Here is a 24984-nt window from a genome sequence, read left to right on the forward strand (position 1 = left end):
CGCACCCCGCTGGCCCTCGTGGGACCTGGATCGGGGAGACGAGGCCCCCAGAACAAGCCAGAAGGAGCAGGAAGCGGGGCAATCTGGACATCCAGGCCAACAGCACAAGTGTGTCACCGTCCTGTCCCCTCTCTTGCTTCTTCCCAGCAAGCCACGATGATGGCTCTCCCCTCGTTCAGGGCTCCTTGCCCGTCTCCACTGAATGCCCTGGAGGTTCGTCACCGCCCATCACAACAGACGCTGCCGAAATACTTGTTACACAGACAATGGAGTCACTTAAACCAAAGAGGGGCCTTGGTATCTGGAGCCCGTGTTTACCAAGAGGACACTGCTCGCTCTCAGGTCCAAAGACCCCATGTGCTGAGCTGTCCACTCGCAGAGCACAGACTCCCCCTGCCACCGGGCTGGCCTGGGTGGGGCGTCAGAGCAGGGGGTGCTGTTTTCTCCCAGCAGAGAAACGGGGCCTGAGACCCCCAGGTGGGATGGCGGGCGACGAGCCATGGCAGAGCGCCACACGAGACCCCCCGCAGAGAATCCCGCCAGACGGCTGATCCATTCACTCGCGCTCTTAAGGATTTCAGACTAAGTGCTAAGAGAGACCTGCCCCCGAATGAAGCGGGGGACACCCCAACCAAGACAGAAAATCCAACCTAAGGAGTAAGAGGGGTTCGAGAGCCCAGAGGGGCAGGCTGGCAAAGTGCACCCCGAGGTGATCTGAAAGCCCAGGCCGCCTGAATGCTGATTTCCTGGAGGACGGAGCCCCAGAGCAGCAATGCAGGAGGAACGCAAGGTGGCTGTCGGGAGGAGCCTGGACACTTTGGGGTGACAGGACAGCTGCTCTGAAAATATAGCTCTCGTTCTGCTGAGGGTCACAGACAAAGGCCTGGGAACCCTGTTCTTGCCGGTGAAGCCCGGGCCCCGGAATGGGGTTGCTCTCTGAGGAACCAAGACATTGGCGGGGGTCCTACATGGTCAGTTTTAGAAGACTGACAAGCCAGCTTTGAGGTGGCACAGGGCCCAAGCTGAACAAGTTAATAGCCTTCAACACTCTGTGTATTTAAAATACAAGATACACAGCCATTTAAAAAAAAAAAAAAGAAAGAAAGAAAAAGAAAGAAATTCTGCCATTTGCCACAACGTGGATGGAACTAGAGGGTATTATGCTGAGTGAAATAAGTCAATGAGAGAAAGACAACTATCCTATGATCCCACTGAAGCATGGAATCTGAGAAACAGAAGAGGATCACAGGGGAAGGGAGGAAAAAATAAAGACGAAACCAGAGAGGGAGACAAACCATAAGAGACTCTTAATCACGGGAAACACGTTTACTGGAGGGGAGGGGGTGGGGGCAGGGGTGGCTGCGGATGGACGTTAAGGAGGGCACGTGGTGGAAGCCTGACAAGTCACAGACGTCTCCCTCCCAAACCAGTAATATGTTATATGTTGATTAATTGAATTAAAATAACATGTAAAAAAATAAGCAAATGTTTTAACTCAGTATGTAATTCAAGACTAAATACCTCAAGGTACTCGTCGGGGAGAGCTTCTGCCGTCTAAGAATTTAGCTGAAGGCATGACTTGAAATTTGTTGAAGGAAATTCTAGGGAACCACATGGGCCAAAATGTTGCATCCACCAGATCTAAGCTGCCATCGGTGGTGGGGACAGGTGTTGGTTGTGCTCTGCGAGACAGGCCCCCCCAGGTGCTCGAAGGCTGGACTCATGAACGGTCACCTGACTGTTGCTCTCCACAAGGCCTGCTTGGTCGTGAGACTCGACCCTGCCATCTGGATGTAGAGGACACATGGGTAGATGTCCACTACGTCACGGTCACCGTGTTCTACTGCGTAACGTGTGGTCATAAAATAATGTGCCCAGCGAGGACGGTGTGTACTTTTTACACCTGTGGGAAAGGCAGGGACTCGGTTAGCTGGGATTCTAGGTGGAGACCAGGTGGGGGTGGTGGGCGGACCGGACATGCGGTAAGCAGGTGGCTGTGGGCTGGGTTAAGCTGCTGCGAATCTTCTCGTGTTGGTGGTGGAAGCGTGTGTAGGTCAACTTTCTTTGAGCTGTCGTCGACTCATTCAGGCACATGACTAAAAGTGACATAAGCCCTACCGGTCTCTCAGGGGTCAGGGGCAAGGTGGGTAGAACGTTTCCGGACAGAGCGGGGGTTCTCACTAGTAATGGGGATTCACTCTCCAGATCTGGATTTGCAGTTTGAAATGCGTTCTTCCCAAGCCTCCAAATGTCACAAGTAAGCACTTCCTCTTCGTTTATTTTTTCCTAGGAAATTCTGTACCAAGGGAGCCTTTGTCTGGCCTACTGTTCCTTCCCTCCCAGATCAGTTCAGCCCCCCGCCTTCCCTGGCATGCCCTCCTCCCTGCCGACGTCACAGGACTGGCCCCTGGAAGCCACGGTCCCTGCTCATCTCCTGTACACATCGCGCACTGCCCCCCTCCCCCGCCCACTGCTGACGTCACATTCGTGGTCCCGTAGCCACGGCCCCCTACGAGTCCCACAGGGATTGTGGGGTCCTCACATCAGTCTTCAGAGCTTGTGTATGCTTTGTACAAGATGGCAGTGATTCTTGGTGGCTGTGCCCGCGTCCGGCACTGTACTTGGCTTCTGTTAATGGCTCATCACCTTGCTTTGCTTGGGGACAACGTCTGTGGCTTTCATCCAGCACACGACATCAGGTCTGCAGAGCGGTCGGCTTTGTCCGTCAGCAGTGGGGTGGGAGGCAGGGTCAGAAGTGGGAAGGAACGGTGCAGGCACATCTCCTGGGGAGACTGTATTTTCTACATGGGTCCCCCCAGGCAGCCTCCCCAAGAGGAGGGCAAAATGCTGGCTGGAGCCGTCATGGTGTCACAGGAGGATATTTTTATGCAGCAAAAATCGGAGGACTGGGAGAAAATGCGGAAGTGGAAAGCGGGAAGGGAAAAGCAGGACGGGGGACACTGGGGAGGACTGAGGCTACGGCTGGAACCGCCAGCAGACGCGTCCGCACCCTTGGTTAGGGCAGTATGGTTCCCGGCAGCCAAAAGGCGGAAACAGCCCACATGTCCGTCGACAGGATACATGGACAAGCAGAATGAGGTCTGTCCGTGCAGAATATCATTCAGCTTTTAAAAGGGCATGACTTCTGACACCAGGATGGCACGGGCGAGTCTGGAAGGCATTCCACTAAAAAGATGCCAGAAAATGAGACACGTATTATGGGAGTCCACTTACATGAGGGGCTTAGGGGACGTAATAACAGAACAGCAGGGGTTGGGGGCTGGGGGTGGCCTGGATGGGGAGTCGGAGTTTAACAGGGACAGAGCTGCAGTTTGGGAGCGTGAAAACGTTCTGGGGGCGGATGGCGGTGATGCTCACACCACAATGTGAATGAGCACGAGAGGCGAGTGTGGGGGCCTCCTGTTACCCATCCACCGAGGAACAGGAAACAGCGTGTGTGGGAGTCGGCCTCTCTTGTTTTTCTTCTGCAGACAAAGCGACAGCCGCTGCCTTTAAGTGCGCCTCGCTTTCTTCAAGGCAGCTTTAAAACCCGCTCGGACATTTTGTAAGCAATCCCAGCACTGCCTACTAACTTAATTTGTGTTCTGCTCACCGCTAGCGCCCAGGAATGTTATTAAAATGTTCTTTCCTGGTCTTCCCGAAGACCGTTCAGTCCTCACAGGCCAGTTGATTAATGGCAGGGAAATGGCCCTTTATTTCTTTGCCTTCAAAACAGTGCCACCTGGGTCTTTTACTGCCCTCAGAGCAGATGTCTTCTGCAAAGAGCAGACTCCCTACCAGCTCAGCCCCTCCTCCTCCGACACATAGGTGACAAGCCACCGGGGTACGCCGGAAGGTGCCCTGCGGGAGTCTTCAGAACATTGACCTCGGGCCTCCCCCAGATTAATGATCCCTGACCGGGCTGGGTCGGGGCTCCCTGGAGGGTCGGCGGAGAAGGAGGGTCCTCTTCTGGGGAGGACGACGGATGCTAGCCAGGCAAGGAAACAGAGCCCACCCCCACGCAATTAGTTTGCAATATTGGTGTGTAGGGCGTGGCTCTTGATAGTCTGTTCTCGGATGAGGGATTTTTCTGAGCGTTCACCACGTCTCTGCCTCTGCCAAGTCCTTCCTGTGATCACCCTCTTCTCAGACCCAGAGTAGGCCCGTGAGGTAGACGTTCCTGCCATTCTGTTTTCATGGAAAAGGAAGCCAAAGAAGGGATGTAGCTGGACTAAGGCCACGCGTGGATCCAGTGTCAGAGCTGGGATCTGAACCCAAATCTGTTTGGTTCCAAAGCTCGTGTCCCAACACGGGAAGAACTGCATGTCATCTGGAGTCCCCAGTACGTTCAATAGGCCTGTGGTCTGGGTCATCATCCTAAGTATAGGGACAGAGAAAAGCAGTGGGACCCAGGGCCAGTGGGTGTCCCCGCCCTGCACCTGCCCTGTTCACCTGTGAGCCCTTCTGACTGTCCAGCCCATCTCTCGGCTCTGCTGCCCAGCTGGCCCTTCCAGGACAAAGGTGAAGGCATAACTGGGCGAGTCCTGCCTGCAGATTCACCTGTTCCCAGGGCGGGGTTGCGTTGGCTGCGGAGAAACTCCTGTCAGCCCAGGTCCAGCCCTGGATTGGGCTTGTCCTTCCCCCGGCCGTGGTCTTGACTTGGCCTCCCCGGGCCCGGCATCCCAGACTCCTGCCTTCCAGACACTTGTTGCCTAGGGCACTGTGCACAATGGTGTGTGTGTGTTGTGTGCGCACGCGCACGTGTGTACATGTGCACACACGCATGCATGCACACATACACACACCCTCAAATGTGATGGCAAGCCAGGGCACTGGCCTTCTTCATCTGAGGAGTGGGCATCTTTGGACCGGGTGAAGTAGAACTATCTAGAAGGACCTGCCCAGTGACCAAGGAGGGGTTGGGAAGTGAGTCAGACCTGGAATTCCCTGAAGGGACAGAGAGGTCCTGCGCGGTGATTGCTGCCCCTGCCCGGAGTTGCTCTCGTGCCGCAAGGATGGTCTACAGAAGAAGCGCCACCCCCTGCTCCCCAGGAGAGGAGAGGGGGCGGACAAGGTGAGGGACTGTCAGGTCAGCGCGTGGTGCTCGAGGGCCCATGGCGGGATGGCGAATCCCCTTGCGTGTGCTTTTTCCGGGTGGCTTGATGCTTGGTCTGGCTCCCTGAGGATGGTGACCTTGATCTGCTCCTGGCGGGGTGGTGCTGTGTTTCTTTCTCCATGACCGTGGAATCTCCCCTGACGCAACCTTAGGGAAACACCTTCCCGTAGTCCTGATTTGCTTCTCGGTAGGTCTGGGCAGTGTGGCCCTGTGAGCGCTAGGGCTTGGGTGCTCTGGAGGGGACCTTGGGTCTGGCGACTTCCTGTTTTGGCTCCTGTCTGCTTTCTGGATCGATAGCACGCTTTCTGGCCTTCCTCACCTGAACACTGCAGGCATCTTGCAAGTTTCCAACCTTCCTCTCCCCTAAATGCTCAGGGACCACAGCACCAGCTTCATTAAACTGGAAAGTCTGGCGCTTCGAGAAGTCTGTTTTATAGGAAACCGAAACCCACGCTAGGATTTTGGGTTCACCTCCCAGATCACGGGAATTTATTGCCTCGTTAACAGTCAAACAAGTGTTTTAAATGATCCAGGAACAGGCTGACCACTTGGAATCCTGGATAGTCCGCCAGGCCTCCTGTCTTTAGCAGGTGTGCGACTTACTTTTGCTTCCAAGGGCGCCCATCATGCGGAGAAACGAGGCAGGAAATGAGATGTGAAGAGAAAATTGAGTGCGTGGGCATTCTGGCTTCTCAAGAAATAGGGTGTGTGTGTGTGTGTGTGTGTGTGTGTGTGTGTGTGTTATCTTTTGTTCACTAATGAATTCCGAGTACTCAGAACAGTGATGAGCACACAGGAATATAGTAAATATTTGTTGAGTGAAGAAACAAACAACTATGGGTGTGTGTGTGTTGCACACAGACAAGGGTCACACCTCTCCCATGAGTCACTTATCTAGCAACCTTGAGTAAGATAAATGACAAATTGGAACATTGTCCAAAGGGCCATGGAGTAGCCACACGGGGGGAGCAAAGCTGGGGTTCTTGTTTCTGGACTCAGTAGAGAGCCCCTGTCCGTCAGAGCCAGGCCTAGGTTAGATACTGTTCTTGGCCTGGAGCAGATCAGAAATGCAAAATAAAGGTAGAGGTAATTGCAAACACAAACCCAACAAAGGGACGCCTCACAGCTTGACAGCAGGAGATAAGACAAGAAACAGACCCCAGCCAGCTGGAGTACACCCTTCTGGAACCAGATGGCTTAAGGGCACAGCCTTTTACACTATCCTGTCCCCTTGGACATGACGTCATTCTGCACAGTATGAAATTAATTAATGTTCGTAGTAGACGCTGAGTCATCAAAAGCAGAAATTACGTCTCATAATTTTATTAGAAGATAAGATCTCTAATTCTTTAGAAAGAGTCCTTTGGACGGTGTAAGTAACTTTTCCTAAAACGTCTACACTTCCATTATCTATACAGGGAACAGAAAATGGTAACCTGAAAGCCAGATCAAGCTCATCTGTGGCAACTTTTGCTGTAGTAGTGGAGCTGGGAACTTGCAGCAGAGACCACGTGGCCCGCAAAACCAAAGGCATTTATTGTCAAAGTTGGCCCATCCCTGATCGAGACATCGGCCTTTTCCTGGATGTCAGTTTCTGCTTATGTGTCTGTCCAACTCATTTGCATATGCATTACCGAGTGATCCGTATCCACGGGTGTGCGTGCATGACACATTTCTGTGTGCTGGTAAGCACAACGAAATGTTAAGCACCACATTTCCTTTACTTCTCCAACATGACTCAATAAAAGGGTTTGGATCTAATCAGCCATTACTCTTACTGCTTCACTCCACTGATGATATGTTGTGATCTCTGACCCAGTGGATAAGAACATTCTGGCGAACTCCCTTGGACACCTCGCCACACATTCCCCATCCTTCCAACAGCTCTGTGAGTTGAAGTGTATTGATCACACCCAAAGCATTTATAAGATAGATGTCCTTGCCATGCATGAAGAAGTCAATGACTGTGTAGCCCAGGCTACGTGGGTCTTGTGAGACATTAAACTGGTACTGGAAGTCAGCTGTCATGGCAAGAAATAATATGTGGCTCATCAGGTCGGACTTTGTTTTCAGATTATTCTTTTTTTTTTTAATTTTTAAGATTTATTTATTTATTTGACAGACAGAGATCATAAGTAGGCAGAGAGGCAGAGAGTTAGGCAGAGAGAGAGAGGAGGAAGCAGTCTCCCTGCTGAGCAGAGAGCCCAGTGTGGGGCTCGATCCCAGGACCCTGAGATCATGACCTGAGCCGAAAGCAGAGGCTTTAACCCACTGAGCCACCCAGGCGCCCCTACTTTCAGATTATTCTTGTGGCCTTTGCCTGGACTCAGTGGGGAAAGTTTCTCCAGCCTGGTGGGGATGTTGATTGGTTATTCTGTGCTGACGTGACTATCCCGCATTAGCAATGGTTTTTCGGACTTTGATATGCTCCTGGCTCAGGCTAGCTAATACACTTCACTTTATGCTATTACTTTTGAAGTACAGGGGCCAGAACTGATTATGGAAGGCAGGCTTCTGAGATTATAGACACCTGTGGGTAGCCTATGTATGTGTACCATTAAAAGAAGCACTAAGACACTCTTTGGACTTGGCATGGGAAGGGGGTATCTTTTCTATTGAGATATAAATCAGATGCCATAAAATCGACCCCTGTAAGTGTACAGTTCAGGAGTTTTGAGTGTATTTATGAAGTCGCACAGCTACCTCACCTTTTTAGAAATTTTCAAAGTTTTATTTATTTATGTGGAGCCCAACATAGGACTTGAACTCACAACCCTGAGATCAAGACCTAAGCTGCGATCAAGAGTCAGATGCCGTACCGACTGAGCCACCCAGCTTGCCCCTCATTTTTTTTTAATATATAGGGAGTTCGGTTCGGTTTTGAGGAGCTCTGTATAATCCCACAGACAGTTTTCTGAAATCTATGCATTCATCCCTTCCTGTCCAGACTTACCAAACAGCCTGGGCACGACATGGCCTCTGATCATTCTAGGCCCCCAAGTTCATTTTATACATCAAATCGCTCATCCCAGGACGGCGGTGTCGGGGAACACCAGGGCCCAGGGTTCCAGGCCTTTACCCTCACCTCAGACCCCAGGGGTCGACCAACGTCCTTCCCTCTGGGATTCTTTTTTCCTCCATGACAGTGAAGCAGGAAGAACATATCAGAAAGGACACACTGCTCTAGCCGAACTGGTTCTCAGTAGGCTCTGTTAGATGCAAATGGGGCGTCCCATTTCACTAGCCTTCATCCTCAACTCCTTGTCCCCATCTGTCCTGCCCTGGACCAAGGTGACTGTGCAGTCCCTCATTCATTCCTAAGTGCTTCCTGAGTTCCTGCACCACACACTAGACCCTGAGAACAGAGAGGTGAGGCAGACAGGCTCCCACTCTCATAAAGTTTCTATTTCAAGAAAGACATGACATGGAATGACTAATTATCCACTTAATTATGCAGTCACGGTTGTGAAAAGGGCACTGGAAGAAATGTACGGGGTTTGGGATATAAGGGTCTGCCTGAGCCTATGGGTGGGGAGATGTCTCTGAGGGTGTGAGAGGGTAGCCAGGGTCCGACGGGTCACGGTGGCAGGGGAGGATGTTAAGGGAGGCGGAAGCTACATCACAGTCAGAGGAAGGCTTTTGGACGCAGCGGTGGAAATTTCCAAAGTTCCAAAAGCCACTGCAGTTGCCGTGTTGCACGGTCAGCAGGAAGATGGTGGGACAGGGATCCACTGTCCTCCTCGGGGGACACGAAGGTGGCCGCTGTGGCTGGTGGAGGGGCGGTGGCGGGGGTGGGAAGCAGGTTCGAGATGTTCAGGAGGTACATCTCATTCATTTGTGGCCGTCATTCCTGCGGCTGGAATCTGTCCTTCTTCCCTGACCCCAGCCCCTCGATGACCTCATTTCTCTCTGGCTGACTCTATGCGGAGCAAACAGTAAAAGCAGATCAGCGTCCCTGGTCTCAAGTGGGAGTCGGCTGAGAGCAGCTTTGGATGGTATCCAGATGGAATCATGCTAGGCATCTCCTTCTACAACTCAACGTTTTTGCCCTGAATTGCATTTTTCAGGTCTGTCCATGTCGACACACGTAAAAAGCTGATAACTCTGGTCCTTACGTTCTGTCCCCCAGCCCGGGTTGACACACCTCTCCCCAGCTTCTTCCACCCCCATCCCCACTTCCATGCCCCCGCACATCGCTGCCCGTTTCTTCTCAGTGTCTTTTCCTGGTTCCGTCTCCTCTCTCCAAAATAACACGTGGAGAGCTCAGCCTTCGCACCTTTTCCCTATCTGCACCCCCTCTCTCCATGGCCTCTCCCGATCCCATGGCTGTAAAAGCCGTTAGCAGCTCTGCTGGCCTCCTTGTGGTCCCCGGACATGCTCAGCCTGCCCACACCTCGGGGCCCACACCTGTGCACCTGTCCTCTGCCGGGATGCCCTCCCGAGGTGCCTGCGGGGGCTCACCACCTCGCTGCCTTCACGTCTCTGTTCAGAGTCTCCCAATGGAGAAGCCCTCCCTGACCACCCCGAGATAAAGAGTAGTCCCTGCTGTGATCCAGAAGCCCTTCCTAACTGCCTGCTTTCTCGTTCTCCATGTCCGCGGGATGTGTCTTACTTGCTGGTCTACTTGTTCTTCTTCAGAGAGAGGTCCAGGAGGCGGAGACTGTTTTGTTCTCTGCTCCGTCTCAATGCGGGGCATATAATAGGTGCTTAATCAACGGTACGTGGAGCGACTGAATGAAGTCCCCACAGGAAATGCCTCCACAGATGCTTTTGAAATTCCATGTCTTTAATTTTTTAAAAGTAAATCTCTTTGAGTGTGAATGGGTTCACATTTCCAAAGTGAATACAATAGTAAAAAGTATAAGTGAGTCTTCTTTCCTCTTCCCTGAAGTTTTAAAACATTTATAAATGTATCTGGAATGGTAATAGAAGATTCCAGAAGGTTTAACAACGTGTTTTCAGTTGATGGTAAGAGCCAGACGGGTTTAAATAACATTAACAGGGTATGGTTTTACTAAAGGAACACCGTGTTTTTAAAATGGAAACTTCAATAATCCCATTTTACAACTTCCCTAAACCTTTGAAATACATAGTTCTCATTAATGTTGAATTATTTACTAAAAGTGCCCCCCAAATAAACCCACCCCGATATTAACTGCCTAAGGTCTAAAGGTTTTTAACAACGTCTCAGTGATACTGGCTTAATGAATTAGGTTCTAGGAAAAGTGACCAGGCTTAGTTAACAATAAATCAGGCTCTCCTATTTGCAGAAAAAGCAGCTAAAACTCTGCTTGTAAATAATAATGTGGAAAGATCTGGTATTAATCAAACCACCGTCCCCAGCTGGGCTGTGTTTTCAGCTCCCAAACGCCGTGGAGTTAATCTTGAGCATGCCTATATTTGAAATTTAACACAGTCACGCAGTCCTTTGAGAACGAACTTTGGCAGTAAATCAGGTGGGGATTGCACCTGGAACACACGTAAAAAATCATACTTCCAAAGGCTTTGTCTTCCATCCGTTTTTGTTTGTTTGTTTGTTTTTGTTTTTAATCATGAGGATAGCCTCTTGACTATGCGGTTCAGTATTTTTTGCATCTTGGGTATTTTCTAGCCCTCCCCTGCTTTCCATTTTACCAGCCACAGAGTCCTCAGACCCTTCTCTGGGATTCCACGTCTGGTCCCTGAGGTTGCCCACACATTGTGGCGGGAGGCCCAGCAGCCCCCCTCCCCTCCGAGGGGAAACAGCTCTCTCTGTGCCCCACGACTTGGAGGTGATTCCACAACCCCCGCAAACACGCGTGTGTGGTGTTGTGGTCCTAGAGGCTCTTGGCAGCTCTCCACAGCGTTTACTGATTCCATTTGCGGGGCTCATTATGTGGAAGTTCATGTGGTGTGAGACTCTGTTGGTCTGTCTTTCTGGAACATTCCACCACTGTGAGGAAAGAAGTCCAGCAGAGTGACTTCTCACAGGTGTTTCAGTGAGTGTGGCGTGGGGCATTCATGGGATCAGTCTTACTACACATGGGGAAGAAAGAGAACCACTTGCCACTTCACGTATCCTGAACTGTCCATTTGGATAAGCGTAGCTGAGAGCATTTTTCTTGTCTGTGGGCAAGATCTGGACAGAGAGCTAGATGCTGAGCTGGGCTTAGCATTTTGATCTTGGCCTTCTCTGGAGCCAAAGGCTTATTACCTGGATGGGTCCCTCTGGTCCTGTTATTCTGTTAACCTCCCCCTTTTATATTAAGTTTTGAATTTTAATTCTAGCATAGTTCTCATACAGTGTTAGATTAGTTTCAGGTGTACGACAGAGCGATTCAACACTTCCCTACATTACCCGGTTGTCTGTGACTCCATTTAATTCTCCCACTAGTACCAAGGATGAGTATCATGCCTGCGTTACTGAAGGCGAAGTTACTAAGACTCACGGAGATCAGAGGTTGGGTCCAGGTTGTGGAGCTCGGACACTGGGGAGCGTGACGCACACTCATATTTGCAGCTCACCTAGAGCTCTGCCCATCTGTGAACCCGTCGTAGGCTCCTGGATGAAGAGGGGGGACCGTGGTCTGTGTTGAATACCTTGTGTTTTGTAATAGTCTATAAGGGTTAGGACCATGTTTATTTTCCAACACTTAGCAAAGAACCTTGCCCCATTTGGTACTGATATGTGTTTGGTAAATGATTGCAATTAGTGAACAAAGAGACGAAAGAGTGACTCTTGAATGAATAGTGAATTGGGCAGAAATCTGCCTGTTAGAGAGGTTTAGAATGTGGCCGTGTGCGTGCGGCGGATACGCCTGAACCGTTCATTTCTTCTAGCTCGCTATCAGCATGGAAGGTCTGAATCCAGGCCACGCCGTGTTTCTTAAAAAGTGCTCAAATTTTATTGGAATCTGTACTCAAAATCAAAGTTAAAATCTGTTTTTCAGTGAGTCCTCTGATCTCATTCTCCCGTTGCTCCTTCCCCTTTCAAGTTACCTAGGACATACGTGGGTGCGGTTTTGCAGGCTTATCCCCCTGTTGGAGCACACAGATCGCTGGGTGCACTGGCCTGCAACTTCCTGGTGGTCCCGGGGAGGCAGGGGGGAGGAGGGGGCGGGGTCTTCTCCCCCTCCTGGAGCTCTCACTCCCTGTCCGTCTCCTCTGTGCTGCTTTCCCTGCTCTGCCCCCCAGAGTCGTGTCCCTCACTTCCTCCAGGAGAGATGGACTTGTGAGCATGTGTGCGTATGTGTGTTGTGTGTAGTGTAGTGGGTGAGTATACGTGTGGTGTTTGGTGTGTGAATGTGTATGTGTGGTGTGTGTATGTAGTATGTGAGTGTGTGGTGTGTGTGTGGTATGGGTACATGGTTGTGTGTGGTGTCATGTGCGTATGTATGCGTGCATGGTGGTGTGTGTGTAGTTTGTATATAGTGTGTATGAGTGCATATGTGGTGGGCTATGAGTATGAGTGTGTATGGTGTGTGTGGTGCACGTGCATGTTGGTGTGGTGTGGTGTGTGTGAGCATGGGAGTATATGGTATGGTTGTGAGTTTGTATGAATGTGTATGTGTGTGGTGTGTGTGTGTGATATAAGCGTGTGGTGGTATGGTGTGATGTGTGTGTGTGTTCATGGATGGTGGTGTGGTGTGTGCATGTGAGCGCCTGTGATGTGTGTATGTAATGTGTGTGTGGTAGGTGTGTGTGCAGTGTGGTGTTTGTGGTGTGGAGAGGGGAGTGTGGCCCCTTTGCTACTCCGGCTGCTTTCCTCCAGTCTTGGCTCTGCCCTCCCCGCGGAGGTGTCCGTGTTCTCTTGGGATGACCACACCAGAGGTCTGGGCGGTGGACTCACGTTCTCACTTTCCTATATGATTCGTCACACAGGTGGGTAACATACATGAAGTGACTAATTCAAATCTGTCTTTTATGGGGCTTACAAATTAAAAAGGCTTCTTTAAAAATTCAAAGATTAAAAGAAAATAAAAATAAAAATGCGAAGGTCAGTGAGAACTTTAGCCGGAGAGCTGTTGAAGTCGAGGCTCCCGTGTGCTGGGCCGACTGATGGAGCACACACACCCCCACCCACCTTCCCGGTCACCCCGGTCCGGCGTCTGAACTGTGGGAGGGGACGGCGTCTCTGAGCCTGGCACGTGGTCTGTGCCACATCCATGTGGGTTCTGCAGGGACAGCGAAATCTCTGTCTTCTCCCTAATTGCATCAAATTACATCTTCGAGATGGGTTTCTCATCACAGTGTTGGTTTTCGCTGTCCCAGAGGGAAGCTGCAAACTTACGATGATATGAAGTCTGGGCAGAGGTCTGAGGCCATTTCAGAGTGAGAGCAGCCGTGGCAGTGTCGGCAGCAACCCGGGCCGGGTGGTCAGGTTGTTGACCTCAGGCTCCGTGAGCAGCCGCTGAGGCCGCGAAGCAGATGGATCGTTTCACGGGCACAGAACGTGGATCCCCCAACAGCCCTTCCCACCACGCTCCCGTGAATGGCTGGTGGTCCTGTAAGCAGCAGAAGGGGGCAGTGGTGCATGTACCCCCATAGAAGGGCGGCGGGGGGCTGGGGCCTGCTCTCCACCGGCACACGGGGGTCTGTGCCCACTCGTGGCAGCATCCACGGCCCGCCGTGGCGGTCAGCCACGACCGAGCGGTCACCACGTGACGAGACTGTGCTTTTGAGATTTGGGGGACTCCACACCTCAGTGAGTGTGGGACAGAAGCCGGATTTGCTTCTGGATTTAGAAGCATCTTTGCCCCGCATCCATTCCCAGGACAGTCGGGAGAGGGCGCAGGCCCCGCCCTCAGCCTCGGCACAGCTGCCCCGGGGACTGGGCCATTCTGGTGGACTGGGTATGTGAGTCTTTTCGCAAATACCTTGATTTTTACCATCATCCTTGGCCTCTACCTACTAGCCCCCTCCCAGCTGTGACCACGATGACAATTTTTGGTCTTTGCAGATGTCCTCCAGGGGTTGAGAGCCCCTGGAGTCAGGGAGAGAATTTTGCTGTGTGCCCGTAGTCTCGGGGCTCTGTCCCACAAACCATTTATCGTTGTCTTGGATTATTGTGTAGAAAAAGCAGTGGTCCCCAGCACCAAGCTTTCCGCGGTTCGTAAGGCGGAGTGGAGAGCTCCTGCCTGAAGGCCACAGCGAGGGTGGGCTGCTCGAAAGGGACGGACGGATGTCCCTATCCGCCTGTTCCTCTGTTTCCCCTCATTCTGTCTCACTTCCCATCCGCTCATGAAAGCGTCCCCCAGAGTCACCCAGAAGCCTTGCTAAAATGCAGATTCCAGAACCCCCGAAATCCTCACACAGGATCCAGAGGATCTAAGAGAGGTCCCGGGATCTGCGAGTTACAGCTTGGGGAAGGGACAGGAGGCCAGGTCGTGCAGGCCGGGTGCACAGACTGTGACTTGGCTCTGAGGGGAGTCGGGCAGGCCAGGGAGGCCTGTAGTCAAGGAATGTCAACACCGGATTTAAGACTTCAACGGGTCCCCTGGCTGCTGTCTCGAGGAGACTCCAGGGGCAAGAGTAGAACTTACCATTACTATTAAAATCATGGCATGCTTTCTGCGCCCTTGGAATTTGCCATGATTATGGAGATAGAACACGTCCAGCGCTAAGTAACAAGGAAGTGTCCGCCAAGTGATTCGGGTAACTCAGATCGGAGAAGTGCGTCGGAGGTCAGCGGGGAGAAGACATCCCTTCTGAGAGTCGGGTTTCGTGCCCAAGTTGGGTCTTACACTGGACGAACAGGGTTTTTTTGTTTGTTTGTTTTACCTTTATGGGGCTATAATTGGCTTTCAGTAAACCATACACATCTAAAGTGTGCGATTTGATGCACTTGGCCACATGTATAGACCATGGGACCACTGCCGCCATCGTGGAATCTCCATCACCCCCACAAGTTTTCTCGTATTTACAAGGCAGGCTGGGAGTTATCACGAGGGCAGGGGCTGGAGCAAAGGCCCAGAGGCAGGAAATGCAACGGCTTCTCTGGACAGAAATACACCTGCCCTGAGTATGCAGGAGGGTCGTATGGGGATCCCCGAGACAAGTGTCTGACAAGACAACTTGAAGCAGATTACTCAGGGCTGGAAACACAGGCATCACAAGGGTTAGGACCCAGGGGGACCAGCAGAGATATTTAAGCGTGTTGTAGAGTATCGTGAAATTCCATCTTTTTGTTGAAATTCCATCTTTTAAGAACACCAATCTCAAATTGTAGGTACTTTATTTTTCTGTAGTGAGTCCAAAAAGCATCACCAAGTACATTTCTGCAGCATTTCTCGCATCCAAAGTCCATTAAAAGAAAAAGAAACATCAGGCAATTTCATAATTAGGAAATTAACAGAATCCTTAAGAGCATTAAACTAACACAACTACTTAGAGATTGGAAAAAAAAAATCCAGTGCCCCTGGATGGTACGTTGTAGCCCACACGTGACAAATACATCTAATGCAAATGGACTTCAAGAGTTCAAAGTTAGAATTCAAGTGTACCACACATGCATGAAGCCTTCATCAGTGCTTCGTATCTGTGGAGTCCTGGGCGTTCGTTTTGTGTCAGGTTGAACGAGAACCTTGTAGCTCTGGGCAAAATGTAGGTAAGTATTCAGTGAGCATCTACACTCCGTCCTAAGGCCTTGAACTGTTTGTGAACAGATCCTCTTCCCCAGGGCCCTGGGGTAGCCTGGAGGACCAGATTTTCAGGTTCGGAGGTAGTTAGACTAAGGCAAAACCATCTTCCTCTTTCTCTGCCTCCTGGGTTGAGGTGGAGACACCAGTCTTGGATTCTACTTGAACATTCCCACAGAGCACCTTCAGGGGCACTGCCCCCCTCCTGGGGGAGAGGTGAGGAGTTCTTCTCAGTGGGGCAACATTGTATCGTCGGTTCCATTGTCAGATTGTTTCACCTCCCAGCCCAGAGAAGAAGGCTGGGAAGCACCAGTATGCTCTGTGCTCAAGAATTCCACAGACCCCTTCTTACTTTGGTTCCTTTTAAGAGGACCTCGACTTACGCGAATGTGAAAGATGCTAACTGAAGACCGTATGTCCTCATCTTTGTGATGTCCTCAGCTCTTAATTCCAAAAGTGTTTGCTAAATCCTCCTTGGTGGAAGCCCCGAGATAATTGTCACCATATTGCCATCATCATCATCACCTGAAGGACTAAATTCATAAACGCGACGTGTGGTATTAGATACTGAGAAGTATGACACTGACGCTAATGACTACTTGGGTGGCTCAGTTGGTGAGGCCCCTGCCTTTAGTTCGGGTCATGATCCCGGGGTCCTGGGATCGAGTCCCGCATCAGGCTCTCTGCTCAGTGAGGAGTCTGCTTCTCCCTCCGCCACTCTTCCTGCTTGTGCTCTCTCTCTCTCTCTCTGATGAGTAAATAAATAAAAATCTACAAACAAAATAATAATTACTGCCTTCACTTAACATTTTCCAAGGACCGGGACAGTGTACCCCACATTTCACACATATGACTGCAACTAATCCTTGCTCAATAAAACAGGGACAATTCTCAGTTCCCGTTTTTACATTTAGGGAGACTGAAGATTGGGGAGGGATTTTTCATAGCTCTGAAATGGTAAACCAGGGGCCCAAACCTTGCATGCTTGTAAGGGAACGTTTCCAAGAGCATGGACAAACCCTGTCCATTCCATTGAGTCACAGAAGATGAGACATGGGGATTAAAAAAGACTGTGGTCTTAATGGAGACACCATACCTATTCTTTCAAGCAACCCGTGAACTCTTCTTAATCGTATTAAGTTCTAATTTAAAAGCTCCCTTTTGTTTTGAAGCAGAAGGGTCTTACGAGCTGCAATGCTTTTCTGCAGTTGCTGCAGGCAGCCGTGTGAATTGCATGCCTGCACCCAGCAGCCTCCCGTGGGGACCGCAGTCATTTCCACCCAAGCCGCCCCCCGCCCCTGCGTCTCCCTGCCCTAATGCTGAGCCCGACTGCTTCGGCTGGGCGCAGTCACTACATCCCAGGTTAATCTGGTTTCTTATGTAGAACAGCTTTGGTCTGACAATGTTTCTTCCCTCGGGTTTTTTTTTTTTTTTTTTTTTTTTGGTCTCTTTGAGCTCATTACCAGCATGCCTTCACGTTCATGCTTGCTCACATGCTAGGATCCGTGTCCGCGTGTGATCGTCATTACCGAGTGGAGTGCCGGTGGCTTGCAAAGCAGAGGAGGAAGGGAGATGACAAGCCTTGTGTTCAGATGGCCCCAGGGGCCGGAGGGAGGTTTCATGGTAACGGTAACGAAGCCAGTATGCTGGCTGCCCGAGATGTCAGGGCTAGCCTCTGTCCCTGCTGTGGTTGTCTTTTTGGCTTTGGCTTTCAGGCCTCACCTGAAAGGATGTCGAATGATCGCACCCCTGTGAGCTCTCTTCCACACCCCTCTGCCTCCCTCCCTCTCGCAAGCCCCTAACTTTGCAGAACAAGCCTTGTGTCCTTGTGCCAAACACAGGGGACCATTCGGACCCTCTTCAGCTTGCATGATGTTAGTGAGAACAGCAGCCCCTGCGAAGGGGGTCACTCCTCACCACGCAGGGCAGTGAGATGTCATCACTTGACATCACAGTCTGATTTCCCTGGAAGCCTTCCCTCGAGGATAGTCTGAGGCCCTCTTTGGGGGTCTGGGGGACTCTGTGATCAACAGGAGTAGAGAACATGATGTTTAGCGGCTGGTCACTTGCTCCAGGCAGATTCAACAAGAGGGCTGGACGAGTGAGTCTCACTTGGGAAGGACTGTGGGTCATCAGGCCCGGATGCATGAACTTGATGTATGGAAAGTGAGGTGAGCAGGTCGGGGGACTGGTGAGCACAGGGGGACCACATCACCCTGAGAAAGAAGTTACACCCACTAGTCGGCATTTGGGGTACATCCTTAGATTTTAGATATTTAAATTCTCCTTTCTGCCCCTGGCTAATTAGGATGTGGTCAGATTATCTTGCTGTTTCTCCTTCTGAAATTACCAAGGTCTGGGCAAAAAAAAATAGAACCACTTCTTTGGGGGGCATGTGAGTCCAAATATTTGAATATTGAGCTAGGTAGGAATGAGAGTGTGTGTTTTCTTGGTTCAGACGCTGCTGAGGTCTCCTATCTGCGGGTTTGCAAACCTTCCATTTTGCTGTTTCCCTTCAAAAAAAAAAAAAGGATCATTAACATGGGCACCTGCCTTTGGGGACAGACCCGCTGTGAAGAGCACAGATTCTTGAGAAAGAAAGAACACTGATGAGGAATGTGTCGGGAGGGGAGGAGGGGGGCGGGAGCACAACCTCTTGCTGGAAAGATTCTGAGGAGTGTGAAGGTAAAATCCATTGATCTTCTGGGAAGCTGCCTGCAGTTCTCAGAGTCCTACCCGCCATCCCGGGCCTCCTGGGACAGCGTTTACGGAGGAAGAAAGTTTTAAGAACAAAGTGGAAAGAAACTGCCTTTGAAGTACAGCTTTAAATCCGGACAAGCTTGTCACGAGGGGCCTCTGGAAAAAGAAACCAGGAGCAAACAAGAACGGGAATTTGTATGACACATGTTAGACACTGACTCCAGCCCTCGCCTCCCTCCCAGACCCAGGGGCTTCGGAGGAACACCGTCAAAGTACGCTTCTGGCTAAAATTACATGGAAAAAACCCACACCCCTGTCCTCGAAAGTGGCGTTAGCATTTATGGTGGAGCAGAGGATGAAATGGGGCAGAAAGCGATGAGGATCCTTAGCACATGGTCTGGTTGGGTAGTAATTCCTGCGTCCTTGCTCCGGGTCCACGGTTGGTCTGTGCTCTCGGGAGCAGCCCCGCCTCATGTGCCGAAAGCCAGCACTGCGCCCCACCCCGCTCTTGGACAATAAGCGTGCCATGTGCTTCCCCAGGGGGTCCAGCCCTGCTACCCCAGGGTGTCCTGCCGATCTGGGCTACTCCTTTATGTAGGTTTCCCTTGTTTTTCTGCTGATGAGCTGGCCCGATGGTAAAACAAACAAAACCCAAAAATCTTTGCGTATAAACATTACTTTTCTGGCAACTTAGGAAAAACAGTGAGAGATTGTGTATTGAGGTAAGAGAAGGAGGATATAGTCTAATAGTTGAAGGGAGAGTCAGGTCAAAGGAGGGCATCCGGATCATGGTGGACACACGCGAGGCTTTTGAACCAGGTAGAACAATACGGTTGGAAAAATCTAATTAAACATTGGGTCTGGAAGAATTGTCTAATAGGCAAGTAGCTCACTTAGACAAAATAAACGAGAGGTGGGCCCAGACCAACTTTGTTACTTGGCTGTTTCTGCCTTGCTTGAGTTATTTTCATTCACTGATTTATTTCACAAATACTTTTCCAGCCCTACCTTGGGGGGGTGTGAATTAAAGATGGAAAGAAAGATTATTTCCTCTCAAGGAGCTGACGGCGGTCTAGTAGAGAGAGACCTACAAACAGAAACCACAGACGTGAGGTCTAGAGTGTAAGGATAGGAAAGCAGATACCACTAGAGCTGCCTTTTAGTAAAATTTTTTGGGGGGGGGCAGTTTCAAGGTCAAGGTTAGAATCGGGGAGACCACAGTGATGTGAGAAGTGCTAACAGCTTTATTATGGCAGGAGGCATGGAGCGGAAGGACAGGCACGGGCTTTTAGAAGGTACCATCGGCCTTCTAGATTTCCAGCTTGGATGCCAGAAGGGATAAAGGTACTATTTAAACTTTGATGGTAACTGTTGGGATACAAATAGGTTTAGGGGCAAATAAAATTAATTTTGATTTGTCAGTGTGAAGAGTATTTCTCTGGGAGACATTTTCCAGGAAGGCATGAGATATAAGGCTCAGAATTCTGGAGAAAGCCCAGCGAGGACAGGGAGAGAGAATTCATAGTCACTGGGGTATCGATTGCTCTTGAAGGCCATGGGCTCGGATGCCATTTCCTGGGGAAGAGAGAGTTTGTTGTAATTTCTTAGAACAGTCTGTTAGAAGTTGGAGGTGCTTAGGGGATGTGGCGGGATGATCCTTTCCCCAAAATGCCCTTGGAAAAGTAAAGGAGCCATAAAGTGGTCAGAAAACCATCTTACTGTGTTCCTTTCCAGCAGTCAGGGATGGGGGGCAGAGGCAGGTCTGAACATGACCTTCACTGTCCCTTAACCCTCCTTCTAAACATGACCAGGATCCTCGGTGTTTTCTTGAATTCATGGGGGATGTGGAGGGCAAATAATTTCTGTTATTTCTGAGAGGGAGAATGTTTTGGGTGCAGAACCCTTAAACTTAAAAGTCCACGTTGAAAATGACGTAGAATGTGGGAATAAGTAATTGACCTTTGAAACAGCTAAAGGCTGAAATACGGTGTCATCATTAAAAATCACATTTTCAAATGATATTTATCTATAAGGGAAAATTCTCGTTATGTAGTATTATATGAAAACAGAAGAGACATGGGGGCATCTGGGGGGCTCAGTCAGCTGAGCATCTGCCTTCTGCTTGGGTCATGATCTTGGGGTCCTGGGATCGAGCCCCACATTGGATTCCCTGCTCAGCGGGGAGCTTGCTTCTCCCTCTCCCTGTGCCCCTTGGCCTGCCTGTGCTCTCTCTCTCTCTCTGTCTCTCAAATAAGTAAATACAGTCTTTTAAAAACAAAAAGAGAAAGCAGGAAACTCTAACTTGGCATATGAAGGCTCAAATAAATTTCTTTTGAATAAATGAACATTTCCTAGATTGACAAGGTGAAAACTTTATGTGCAAAAAAATATGAGTCCAGGGATGAATATGACTCTTCATGAGCTAATGATCGAGAAGTCTGGGCGTCGTTCAAGCTTTTAACCCTTCTGGAGCTCAGTTTCCTTATCTGAAAACAGAAGTGACGGTCTGCTCGAACGTGGTCCGCGAGGGGCCTGTTTGGATGCCACACGCTTTGAGTTGCACTGTGACTCTGGGCAAAGCAGCTGTCAGCGAAAAGGACACCACAAGACAGGTCTCATACGGTTCGCATCACTTGCTCAACCAGACTTGATCAACCTTGACCTCCTATTATTTCCCATCATTTTATCCGGCTGTCTTGAGTTTCTGTCCCGCAAGCCACTCCTTGCTGCTGCTGTGTGAAGAGACCTCTTGATTTATTAATCAATTAATCAGGGCACACTGAGGAGCTCTTCAGGGTAGTTAAACAGGCAAAACAAAATGCTGCGGCCCGTAATCAAGATGGATCCTAATTGCGAACAGCCCTCCCACTGTGGATCTTCCAGCCAACCCCGGCCACCCCATAAACGCTGACAGTAGGTTTCAGAAGAGCAGGTTTCCTTCTAATGCCCTAGAGGAAAACAAGCCTAGAGATGAGTCTCATCCATTATTTGCCTCTCAGAAGTTTGATCAGGCCCCCAAGGTGGCATACGGCTCTGTCCCTATAATACACAGAACTACTCTCTTGTTCCAATTTCTCCACAACCAGGGTCACAGAGCTGGAAGGACCTCACAAGGAGAGGCCATGGCCTTGTGTGACGGGTGATGGTCTCAGTGAGGCTACGTAGCTTGTCCCAAGGTCACACAGCTAATTAGTAGCAGAGCTGGAACTAGAATATCCGAATATTCTGGTAACCAGTTGATCCTCCTAGGGTATGTTTCTATGCAAAGGTTCAGTTTCTGATTTCTCTTAGATGAGGGTTTCTGAACTAATGAATTTGAATCGTCGTTGTAGATGAAGTTTATGGGGAACGGTATCTTGGACTGATTGCCAAGGAGATAATTTTCTTTGAGTCGGTCCGGGTATCAGACTCCATGTATCTAAGCTTGCCATGAGCAAATGGTAATCAGTGAATCTTCAGGCTTGCGAGGCTGCGGGGTCTCTGGTCCAGAATCTGTTCCGTTTGGTTTTCTTCCAGTGGCACTTAGCACACAGTACTAATGAGGCCAAGACTTTCTTAGAATAGAATCTCCATCAATCTCCAGTTCCATGGGTCACAGGGAGCCAGGGACCCCATGCTTTGGTCCAGAACAACTGCACTCCCCCCTCACACCTGCACAAACATTTGTGTCTTCTTAGTGAACACCTTGGGGAGGGACAGGTACTGCTGTAATTCCTTAGCGGATGCAAGAAGAATCCAGTATGTTCTTATTTGACCATCCTGGTGAGGAGGAGGCTTAGAGATTGTTTTTAAAAGTTTTTCCTTAATGTCTGCACATCATGATCTTATATCCATCACCTGTGTTTGTCCACCAGAGGCTGTCCTGGCAGTCTGGCTGCTCGTTTCTGTTGGCTGTCTACCAGACAGTCCCACTCTGACTTCATCTAGGGCCTCGCTCTTGTGTGAATTGCGCTTCCTGGCCTTGAGTGATAGGTTCTCCTGTTTTTTTCTCTTGTGTGTTCTCTAGGACCCTGCTTTCTCGGCTGTGATTCACGACAAACTCCAAGTCCCCAACACCATCCGGAAGGCTTGGAATGACAAGGACAATCGCTGTGACGTTTGTGCTACGCACCTGAACCAGCTGAAGCAGGAGGCCATCCAGATGGTGCTGACCTTGGAGCAGGCAGCGGGCAGTGAGCATTATGATGGCTCCCCTGGCTCGCCCCCGCCGCTCTCCAACATCCCCACCCTGGTGGGACCCCGGCACGTGGGTGGGCTCCAGCAGCCCAGAGAGTGGGCCTTTGTGCCTGCCCCCTATGCCTCCTCCAACTACACAGCCTTTGTCAACAACAGGCATAGCAGCAAACCCAACAGTCTTGGGGTCAGCAATGGGGCCGAGAAGAAGAGTGGGTCCCCAACCCACCAGGCCAAGGTCAGCCTCCAGATGGCCACCAGTCCCAGCAATGGAAACATCCTCAACTCAGTGGCCATTCAGGCTCACCAGTACCTGGACGGCACCTGGTCCCTGTCGAGGACCAACGGGGTCACCCTGTACCCATACCAGGTAAGTGGCCTCTGAACAAATTAGAGTAAGTTGGGTTGGAGTCAAAACAGAGACATGGCAGCACTTCCTGCCTTTGTCCATTTCCTTCTGGGAACTTCCCAACTCAGAGCCTAATGTCCCCAGGCGACCTCGCTGGACATAGCTAAATAAAGAGAAAATATCTGAGGGACCAGTGATCCCTCTAGCTCTCTGCTTCAACTGTGTGGACCTTCCAGAAGAGGTGTGGACTCCCTTCCTAACCTCTTTCGCTTTGATGGACCAGAACCCTTTTCTCTTTGCAACTCACTTGAAATACGGTTGGGATGACATTACCAAAAGTGTCTTCCCATTTTCTTATTATCTCTTTGCAGTTATTGAAATGAGCACAAAGTCCCAAGTTTCCCTAAAGAAATGAGAGCAGGTCCTAAATCTGCCAAGGAATCTTTAAAAAAAAAAATTGTCTTGATTTCTCTTGGGTGAGTTTTCTGTTGGATAAGGGTTGGGTTTACCATATGTGTCTGTGTCCCCTGCACTGGGTATGTGGGAAGCCGCGGAAAGCATTGAGAGTTGCTGTGGCATGGAGAGGTGGCCATGGTCATGGACTGTGCTAGTCAGGGAGGCTAGCTGGGGTGGAACAGATGATCTCAGGGTATTTCTTACACATGTTCCTGCTGTGCTGGGTGTTTGCTGCATGATCTTCTACTCCTCTCCGTGTCGCCCTTTTCCAGAGGCCTCAGAGTCTGCCACCAGTTCTTGTACAAGAGGCCAAGAAACGAGGGAAGCAGAGAGATTGTGGAGAATCTCACAGGGGGACATGGGAGTGAAGAGGGGAGCCCAGCCTGGCAGAGGCACGGGGCACTTCCAGCTGCATTCCTATAGCTGGAGTCCAGGGGTTTGGCCTCCCTTTCCCACTGGGGAGGCTGGGAAAGCCAGTCTGTCCATGTGTCCGGGACAGAAGGGAAGCAAGTTGAGCAAACACGACATGGCTTTTGTTACAAGCGGCAACGATATGGGGAAGCATAAAGGTAGGTAAATGCGGCTGATGATCCAACTCCTGGTGACTTTTCTAGAGCACAGCTGGCTACTCTTGATCTGTGAAGGAGTGTGGGCAGCCTGGATCAGTGTCTCGAGAAGTTAGCATTCTTGGTTTGCCCACCACATTCATTACCGGGTGGGTGCTGTGCTTTGGAGTTTACGAAATGCAGCGTACACGTCATTTTCTGTAACCTCACAGTAGGACCGTGGGTGGGAAGGACAGATGTAGCATCTTCCTTTTGTGGACAGGGAAATCGAGGTACCTGCGGCCCTGTAGTCGGTAAGAGAGCCAGCACCAGCTTGCCCCTGCTTTGGGGAGAGGCTTCCATCCCTCAGCAGCTCCCGACTTTACCACCATATCCCAGAACAGTCTTCGATCAACCTCTTCCCCAGAACTGGCTCCTTTTCAGGCGTGGCATTCCAAAGAAAACCATCCTATCCTGACCTCCAGGGGCCCACCTGCCCCTTTCCTTTTGGCTGGAATGTTCTGGGCCGTGGCATAAATCTGGCGATAGGCCAACAGCACCCCGACAGGGCTTCCCAGTCCAATGCTGGAACCTAACCGTCCCGGACCTGAATTCCCTTGCCCCCTTCCGTTGCTGAATCACATGCCTTCTCTGCTTAAGATTTTAAATACTTTATTTTGGAAACTACAAAAAGTCAGAAGGTTACTGTAAAATCACAAACAAAATATACAAAAAAGTCCAAGTAAGACTTTAAAAGTCAACCACACCCAGAAATAGACTCTCTAACAGTGGGTGCCTGTCCTCCTAGTATTTTAAGGGAGCAGCATTTATGAAATGGCGATGTTGTTTAATTCTGTCATCTGCTTTCCGCTTAATACACTGGGTGCATTTTCCCGTGCCATTAAATAGTTTCCTAAAATATGACCCTTAATGGTAGCATAATACGCCCTTATATAAATACGATCCATTATCTGAGCATGGCCCGATTTATACAACCAAGCGCCAATTACTAGCCTTTAGGTTTTCGCT

At 50.3% G+C, this 24984-nt stretch overlaps 1 protein-coding gene across 1 annotated transcript in view; it reads left to right on the forward strand.

The window, feature by feature from the left end:
• Window positions 1-24984, forward strand: part of KIF26B (kinesin family member 26B) — a 412466-nt gene that overhangs the window by 142560 nt on the left and 244922 nt on the right. The window contains exon 3 of the mRNA XM_059412563.1: window positions 22439-22975. Coding sequence (XP_059268546.1) covers window positions 22439-22975 — 537 coding nt within the window. The remainder of the gene's footprint in view (window positions 1-22438; window positions 22976-24984) is intronic.

This window comes from Mustela nigripes, chromosome 10 (assembly GCF_022355385.1).
Source record: "Mustela nigripes isolate SB6536 chromosome 10, MUSNIG.SB6536, whole genome shotgun sequence".
In the NCBI taxonomy this organism is placed as follows: domain Eukaryota; kingdom Metazoa; phylum Chordata; class Mammalia; order Carnivora; family Mustelidae; genus Mustela; species Mustela nigripes.